This window comes from Triticum dicoccoides, chromosome 1B (genome assembly GCF_002162155.2).
Source record: "Triticum dicoccoides isolate Atlit2015 ecotype Zavitan chromosome 1B, WEW_v2.0, whole genome shotgun sequence".
In the NCBI taxonomy this organism is placed as follows: Eukaryota; Viridiplantae; Streptophyta; class Magnoliopsida; order Poales; family Poaceae; genus Triticum; species Triticum dicoccoides.
In genome coordinates this window covers 564107653-564116692 of record NC_041381.1, presented here as the reverse complement: position 1 = coordinate 564116692, position 9040 = coordinate 564107653, and the positions used below count along the sequence as shown (strand labels likewise).

At 43.3% G+C, this 9040-nt stretch overlaps 2 protein-coding genes across 2 annotated transcripts; one reads left to right on the top strand and one right to left on the bottom strand.

Moving 5' to 3' along the window:
* Positions 1-230: 230 nt before the first annotated feature.
* LOC119348786 (ABC transporter C family member 3-like) lies at positions 231-7233 on the top strand. The gene is made up of 11 exons (XM_037616775.1): positions 231-401; positions 764-2554; positions 3152-3238; positions 3319-3948; positions 4064-4228; positions 5303-5597; positions 5692-5906; positions 6106-6411; positions 6510-6573; positions 6665-6904; positions 7012-7233. Exons 2-11 carry the CDS (start codon positions 803-805, stop codon positions 7110-7112), a joined length of 3855 nt encoding a protein of 1284 aa, XP_037472672.1. The 5' UTR covers positions 231-401; positions 764-802; the 3' UTR covers positions 7113-7233.
* LOC119348787 (BURP domain-containing protein 4-like) lies at positions 7200-7747 on the bottom strand. The gene has a single exon (XM_037616776.1). The coding sequence runs from the start codon at positions 7745-7747 to the stop codon at positions 7364-7366; it is 384 nt and encodes a 127-aa protein (XP_037472673.1). The 3' UTR covers positions 7200-7363.
* Between the last annotated feature and the right edge of the window lie 1293 nt (positions 7748-9040).

The following is a 9040-nucleotide window of genomic DNA, read 5'->3' as shown; positions in this document are numbered from 1 at the left end:
GAATACAATTGGGACCTATAAATAGGTAGTACTAAGTACTAACTAGGAAAGCAGCTTCCTTTTCTCAAAAAAAAAGAAAAAAAGAAAAAGAAAAGTTGCTCCCCGGAAACCTAGGATTAAGGGAGGCGACGCTGCTGATTTTTTGTGTCACGAAGAATGATCCTTCCCTACTTGTATAAATATGAACTCTCGCCCAAACCCCGGAGGCCCGGACATAACACACACGCGGCTAGCCGCCAGAAAGATCCTCCCTCCGTAGGCGGCGGCGGCGGCGCCCCATCTGGAGACGGCAAAACGTCAGATCATGACCTGATCTCGCGATCGGATACGTGGAATCCTCTATACTGCGAGGCAGAGTGACAGAAATCGGCATCGATCGTCCAACTTGCTGCCCCGCCCATGTAACTCCTTGCCTCACTACATGTGTCTGTTCTTCGCGAGATTTCGATGTTGCTGCTGCCTTTTGGTCTTCTTCTTCCTTCAGTTTACAGTGCTGACAGTTCAGGATAGAACTCGAAAAATCCAGGTTCAGAAACACGCACTAGGCTCTCCAGCTCTCTGCTGTTTTTATTTTTAGGAGTGATGCGCTTCATTGCTTGCCTGTTGTTTCTGTTGTACAATTGCTTCAGCTCAACTTTCCGGGTTTTTTTTCCTACACATGTGCCAAAATTAAACGACGTGTTCTCTAATGTCCATAGTCTTACATATACTATGTTCTTAATAACACTGAAAGTTAATTAAGGTGTACTCTTTCTTCCTTCAGTTTCGGTGTAGGAGTTACCCGTTCACCCGTACGTTCATCATGAAGCAACCGCTTTTGGACCAGGCAACTTCTTCCTCATCTGAGGCAACCGGCACTAAATCACTTTTCACAGATGCTGGATGGTTCAGCATCATCACTTTTTATTGGATGGGGCCCTTACTTGATCTTGGCAGAAAGAAACCGCTAGATCTCAACGATGTGCCATTCTTGGATGACAGTGACAGTGTCCATGGGGTCCTCCCTAATTTCAAGGCAAAGATTGTGTCAAACTCTGCGACGGGGCAGTTCACCGGCGTTACGGCGGTCAAGCTGGCCAAGGCTATTGTGCTTACAACATGGAAACCTATCCTCGTCACTGCCGTCTACGCCCTACTTAGCAGTGTTGCTTCATATGTCGGTCCCTACCTGATCGAGTACTTTGTCGACTATCTAAACAAAAGTTCAAGATCCACCAAAGAGGGCTACGTTCTAGTGTTGACGTTTGTTGCCGCGCAGCTGATCGAAGGCCTCTCGACGAGGCATTTGCAGTTTAGATCAAAACAAGTAGGGGTGCGTGCACGTTCGTCGCTTGTCGCTGCTATCTACCAGAAAGGCCTTTCCCTCTCCAGTCAGTCCAGGCAAAGCAACTCGAGCGGAGAGATGATCAATGTCGTGAGCCTCGATGCCGAGTGTGTAGGAGATTTCAGTCGATCCATGCACGATCTTTGGCGGCTTCCTGTGCAAATTGTTCTAGCCATGCTCATCTTATACTCGACACTTGGTTTTTGCCCTGCATTTGCTGCCCTTCTTGCCACTGCTTTGACAATTGGGGGTAATAAGCCTTTAGGGAGAATGGAGCAAAATTATCAAGAGAGAATGATGAGCGCCAAGGACGTGAGAATGAGGGCTATGTCTGAGATCTTACAGAGCATGCGCATTCTCAAGCTTCAAGGATGGGAAATGATCTTCTTGTCCAAGATCATAGAGTTGAGGAAGGTAGAGATGAATTGGCTAAAGAAGAACGTATACACCTCGGCGATGCTCCTATCCATCTTCTTTTCTGCTCCTGCTTTTGTTGCTATGGTCACTTTCGGTGTTTGCGTGCTTATGGGCATTCCATTAGAAACAGGTAAAGTGCTATGTGCCCTGGCAACATTTAGACAGCTGCAAACACCTATCCATGGTCTACCAGACGCATACTCTATGATCATTCAGACAAAAGTATCGCTTGACAGGATATGCTCATTTCTCTGTCTTGAGGAACTCCCTAGTGATGTTGTAACTAAGCTTCCTAGGGGTACCACCGATGTGTCGATTGAGGTGACGAACGGTCATTTCTCTTGGAATACATCTTCTCAAGTGCCTACTCTCCAAGACGTGAACTTCCGTATACGACAGGGAATGAGGGTTGCTGTCTGTGGAACAGTTGGATCTGGCAAATCAAGTTTATTGTCTTGCATACTCGGTGAGATACCAAAATTATCAGGAGAGGTTAAAACTTGTGGCAGGATCTCCTATGTTAGCCAAACACCTTGGATACAGAGTGGGAAAATTGAAGATAATATACTTTTCAGCACAGAAATGAATAGGGAGAGGTATGAAAAGGTCCTTGAAGCATGCTCACTTATCAAGGACCTGGATATATTACCATTCGGTGACCAGACGATTATAGGAGAGAGAGGCATTAACCTCAGTGGTGGACAAAAACAGAGGATACAAATAGCCCGTGCTTTGTACCATGATGCTGATATCTATCTATTTGATGATCCGTTTAGTGCAGTTGATGCTCATACTGGATTGCACTTGTTCAAGGTATGTCTTGATGTTTTGTATTTCATTGTTCTTTATGTACTGAATGCTAAAACTAATATCTTATCTGGCGACAGATCTTATACACATTAATTTTGATTATATAAATTTATACTATATTCCCATGTGCTGCAGTGTTCGCCTTCCAGTTTTCGCACAATATCTGAGTCTAGTACTGATACGCATTTAAAGTTTTCCCTTACGAAGTGTCTGTCTATATATCTGAGTACAAGTACTGGCATGCCTTTAATGGGGGCATTCGGTGTAAAACATTGCTTACATGACAAATATTACCGAAACTAACTTGGAAGAATGAGTATTCTTTCGAAAATATTTTTTACCGAGGGTAGTAACTTATTTCAAAATACTTATGCCTGAGAGTGGTAATTAGTCTCTCGCTTCTGTGTCCATCCTATAGCAAATGTTCTTCATATTGCATTTGTAGAAAAATTTGTTTCATAGTTCTTTTAGTCAAGTTAAACAACTCCTTGGATTTTGTGATTGATCCAGTTAGCCAAGCAATTTTGAGTTTATATATCCTTGAGAGAGATTCTAGGGTGCTAGTCAGTGAATTTATTGACCATAATTTGTATTTTGCAGGAGTGCTTGCTTGGATTTTTAGCTTCAAAAACAGTTGTGTATGTTACACATCATGTCGAATTTTTACCTTCAGCCGATGTTATCATGGTATGCTGGAAACTAATGTCTAATGTCTTCTCTATGCTATGTGCAAAAAATCCTTTTCAAGTCCTTTTGTCATATTTCAGGTATTGAAAGATGGCAAAATAATACAAGCAGGGGATTACACTGAAATTCTTAATTCTGGAAAAGAATTCACTGAATTAATTGTGTCCCACAAGGATGCATTATCTACTATGGACATGTTGGAGCTCCCAAGTAGCAATTATGAAAGTAGTTGCCATCTTCATGGCAATGGAAGCGCCCTGCCCATAGCAGATGAGCAAACACATGATAACAATCAAGAAGTACTTGTTCAAAATGGTCAACTTGTACAAGAAGAAGAGAGGGAGAAAGGCCGGGTTGGGTTTATTGTCTACTGGAGATATATTACAATGGCACACAAAGGAGCATTTGTGCCACTTATTTTGCTAGCTCAGATCATTTTTCAATCTCTTCAAATTGGAAGCAATTTATGGATGGCTTGGGCAGCTCCGGTATCTAAAGATGTGAATCCTCCAGTCAATAGCTCGACGATGATAAATGTATATGTTGCATTAGCTCTTGTTACCTCATTGTGTGTCTTCATACGATCCTATCTTCTAGTCATGGCTGGATGTAGGACTGCAACCATGCTATTTGACAAGATGCACGAATGCATATTCCGAGCACCGATGTGTTTCTTTGATTCCACTCCTAGCGGCCGTATCTTGAATAGAGTAAGTAATTGCCTTAAGAAAGTTATTTACAATGATAAATTGAAGTCACATGTCATTGGAGTGCTGTTAAACTTTTTATTCTAGTATTAACGCTGAAATTCGAAACAAATTGCAGGCCTCCACCGATCAGAGCGCAGTGGATACTCAAATATATGATCTGATGGGCTACCTTCTATTTCCTGCCATCGAAATTCTTGGAACAATTATTCTAATGTCGCGGGTTGCATGGCCAGTATTTGTAATTTTTGTCCCTGTTATTATTGCATCTCTATCATATCAGGTAATGTTTCTCATATAGTTTTGTTCGATGTGACTTTTTTGTTGGCATCCATTTTGAAAACATAGGAAAAGTACAAATAGATTAATTCATAGCTAGTAAATTCTGCATGGGAGTTCCACACCTTGAACAACAACAACAAAGCCTTTAGTCCCAAACAACTTCGGGTAGGCTAGAGCTGAAACCCATAAGATCTCGCAACCAACTCATGGTTCTGGCACATGGATATGCTAACTTCCACGCACCCCTGTTCATGGCTAGTTCTTTGATGAAAATATAGAATATCAACAAATTTAGTTTGTAGAGTACATGAGGTAATCATATATTTTGGCAATTATTTTTTATGCCAATGTTCATACAGATAGACTTATTGGTTGGAGTAGTGTTGTGAAAAATCTGTTCAAATATCACTCTATATATAATTTGAAGTGCTACTAATTCTAGAAGCTGTGTTTCTGTTTCCTCAATGAGGTGTCCCGAGATTTTCATGGTTTCTCATATAGGTCACTGAGTATAACTACATTGACTCAAAAACTTGTGTAAGTGACTCAGAGCAGGTCCAGTACAATTTAAATTAGCAGTAGTAGAGGCCATGGCACTTTAACCTTATTGAAGCAACAAGTGACCTTATTGACAGGTGGCTACGCAAAAAGCTAATAATTTTATACTTGAAGAAAAAACCAATAATTTTGTTCAATGGACTTTGAATACCAAGTAAGGTTGGTTTGAACCTCTATATTAACTATTTTATACTCCCTCCCTCTCAAAATAAGTGTCGCAGATTTAGTACAAATTTGTTACTAAATCTGCGACACTTATTTTGGGACGGAGGGAGTAAGATTTAAAGAACCTAAAAAAGGTGTCCTTTGCATGTTCAGAACCAAGTGTCACAACTGCAAATTTATACCAATGGTGAATTTTTGGTTAGGCAGATTAAGACAAATTTAGCCCATGACATTCTTTTAATGTATAATATGTAGCATATTATACCAGAAAATTATATTTCTGTCTATCTATGAAATTAATTGGTACTTCTTGTTTCTTCTTTTAATCATAATACCATCCCTTCTCTTCCAGCAATACTACATAAGTGCTGCTAGGGAGTTGCAGAGGTTAACTGGAGTTTACAGAGCTCCTGTGATGCAGCATTTCGCCGAATCAATTGCTGGCACAACTATAATTAGATGCTTTGATAAGAAAAGAGAGTTCATCAGTTGGACTGGCCAATTGATGGATAATTTATCTCGGGCAAGTTTATATAATGCTGCTGCGATGGAATGGCTGTGCTTTCGCTTGGACTTTCTTTCTTCTTTTATTTTTGGATTTGCCTTGATACTTCTGGTCACCTTGCCAACTGATCTAATTGACTCAAGTAAGTAAAGATGCTTTTTCCAATCAACTAAAATTAGAAAATAATGTATTAGCTCCCTGATTAGTATTAATTATTATCTCCTTACACTTCACAGAGACAGCTGGTCTTGCAGTCACTTATGGACTAAGTCTGAATATGCTGATAGGGTGGGCTATTATGGTCCTCTGTGCTTTGGAAAACAGAATGATATCTGTGGAAAGAATATTGCAATACATGACCATTCCTTCTGAACCGCCCCTTACGATATCAGAAAGTAGGCCGGATTGCCATTGGCCAACAAAGGGTGAAATTGAGCTTCGCAACCTCCATGTTCGTTTCTTCAACTTTAAATATTTCATTTTAATTTTGTGTTGCAAATCCATATTGATGAAACTTCTAAAGTTCTATTAGATAGTTTTAATGGCACATAGTATTTTTTTTTTGGGTCAGTTAGTAATAGCAGTGCTGAGTTTCTTCTAATATAACGTTGCAGTTATTAGTACCCTATAAGTGCTTGTATGGCATGCAGGTAAAATATGCGCCACATCTGCCTTTAGTTCTGAAAGGCGTGACGTGCACCTTCTCAGGAGGTATGAAGACTGGTATTGTTGGAAGAACAGGTGGTGGAAAGTCAACCTTGATTCAAACACTATTCCGCATTGTCGATCCGTGTGTCGGGCAAATATTGATAGACGGCATCGACATCTCCACCATTGGACTGCATGACCTACGGACAAGACTGAGCATCATTCCACAAGACCCTGTTATGTTTGAGGGGACTCTGCGAAGCAACATCGACCCTCTCGATGAATACAATGATGAGCAAATCTGGGAGGTACTTATAGTTTCAAATTTACTCCATTCATTTGAAAAATTGATTTGACCCCATAACTTGCAAAAAATCAGCATCTGCATTGGATCTATGTTGTCTAGGCATTGGACTGCTGTCATCTTGGAGATGAAGTTCGGAAGAACGAGCTTAAGCTCGACTCTACAGGTTTGATAGTATTTATGAAGAAATTCCCAGTGGACATTGCTTTTCTTTATGATGGCGAACCAATAACTTGGCATTTTGAACTGAAATGCAGTGACAGAGAATGGCGAAAACTGGAGCGCGGGTCAGCGGCAGCTTGTTTGCTTGGGAAGGGTGATTCTAAAGAGGAGACGGATCTTAGTTTTGGACGAGGCAACTTCTTCAGTGGATCCGATAACCGACAGTTTGATCCAGAAAACCTTGAAACAGCAATTCGCCGAATGCACCGTGATCACGATAGCGCACCGTATCACATCGGTTCTTGATAGCGAGAGGGTTATTCTTCTGGACAACGGTTAGTCCTCTCCACTGCCTTGCACATTTTTAGCTGACAAATCCTATATTTTATGCTGTTCTCCTCTGTTGGTCTGTTTTAACTCCTGTTGTGCTATCGTAAAACAGGTGAAATTGCAGAGCACGACTCACCGGCGAGGTTGCTAGAGGACAGTTCGTCCTTATTCTCCAAACTTGTGTCGGAATACACAATGGGATCAAAATTATAAGCAGAGGATGCAAAGTAGAGCAAGTCATGGTGCCGACATCGCCGGTGTTCGATTGGATCTCACGTTTCCGGCTTGAAATTAGACGGCTGCTCAGAACTCCACATATATTTCTCCAAATTGGTGCATGCAGTTCTTACAGTATAAAGATGTACTAGTAGTGACCATTAGTTTAAGCTTGGTCGGATCATATTAAGGTGGAGGTTGATACTTCATCCCTCTTAGCTCGGGATTCATACTTCACCGATTATAAGCTAGTGGGTTTCACCGGCTACCCACACCACATACTTGTCCGGCATGTAGTGGCAGATCGGCTCGCCGCGGGACCCGTTGAGCGTCGCGAAGTACTCGGCGTCCCAGCCGGAGGTGTCCTCGTGGCAGACGGCGATCGCCGTCGCGCCCAGCGAAGGGTCGTCCTGCCCGACCAGCTCCACGCGCACCGCCCGCACGTTGCCTGGCCGGTGGCAGTACAGCACGTCCGCCGGGTACGGCAGCGGGTGGCACGGCACGACCGCGCCGGCAATGCCGGCGACGCCGCCGAGTGCCACCTTGTACCTGTGCGGCTCCTCGCGCCCGTGCACGACCGTCCTGAGCGGCTCCGCCGACGCCGCTCCCAGGGCCGCGGCGGCGAACTCCATGGCCTCTTGCTCTGTGGTGGCACAGACGTGTGGTTTTTCCGGCTGGTCGCCGCCTCGTGCGTCGCTGCGGCCGCAGAACCGGAGCGTGCTGGCGACCTGCCGGGCCTGCTCCGAGCCCGGTGTTATGCTGTAGTAAGCCAGTATGTCTCTGAGATTGCCGTAGGCGAACGGCGGCGGCACGGGGTCTGTGCCGGTGACCGTGCTGGGGGTGCCTGTCCCCCTGACGTGGCCCAGCTTGGTGTCTGCGGGCAGCACGGCGCCGGCGAACAGGTTGCGCTTGAGAAAGAGGATCCCTTTGTCGGCCTTGAGGTGCTGTGGCCGGGGGTTGCACCACTGTGTCGGGAACACGCCGTCCGAGTACGCAATTCAAGATGGAAACTAATGATCGCTCCATGATACAAATTCTAACTTAAATTAATTGTTAAGGTGGAGGTAAAAAATGAGATTGCTTACGATGAAGAGGTGGGATTGTTGACGAAAGACCGCGCGGTGACCACGTGACATCATACGCGGCTGAACAAACCACAAAATGATCAGTAGTTTTCCCTTTTCTTCCTTTTTGAATTCAAATAATTAATAGTGTTGTACTCCCTCCGTCCCATAATATAAGAGCTTTTGTCAAAAAAGCGGAGTAGCATTCATATAAATAGGACACAACATAAACCGGAATTTGAAGCCATCAATTTGCCCATAAACACCGCATGGTCTCTTATAGCCATGACATATGTGCTAGGACGCAAGGTATAGCCGTATGACTTATATTTCAAGGGACGTCATCCTTATCGACATGCATGTACATAGGTGATGCGACAACAAAAATGGCAATCAACGGGACGAATCAAAAACAGGATTAAAACCATCAAAAAATTGCAACCCAACTAAAAACAATCGACTAGTGTGCAAAATAGCGACCCATAAATTTACATGAATGAGGATGACCATCGGTTTGCTCTGCTCCTGCAACGAACCCAAGGACGAACATGGCTATGAGAACCGTCATCATCGCAGTTTCTTTCGCAATGTTCTCTTCGTTTTCCATTTTCTATTCGGCAAGTGTATTTTTATACTAGCATTAGCGTCGGGTTTGCATTTCTAAACCGACGCGAAGCCGGAAAAAACGCGAATGTTGTGATTTCTGTTTCGCAACCGAACACACTATTGGTATGCTTGCCACGCCACCATCAACTCTACATGGATGGAATCCGTTGGCAGTTACGATGAAAATAATGCTAGATAGCAAATACCCCTTGTCTTTTATGATGGACCCACTTTTATCTTTGTACTCACAAAGTG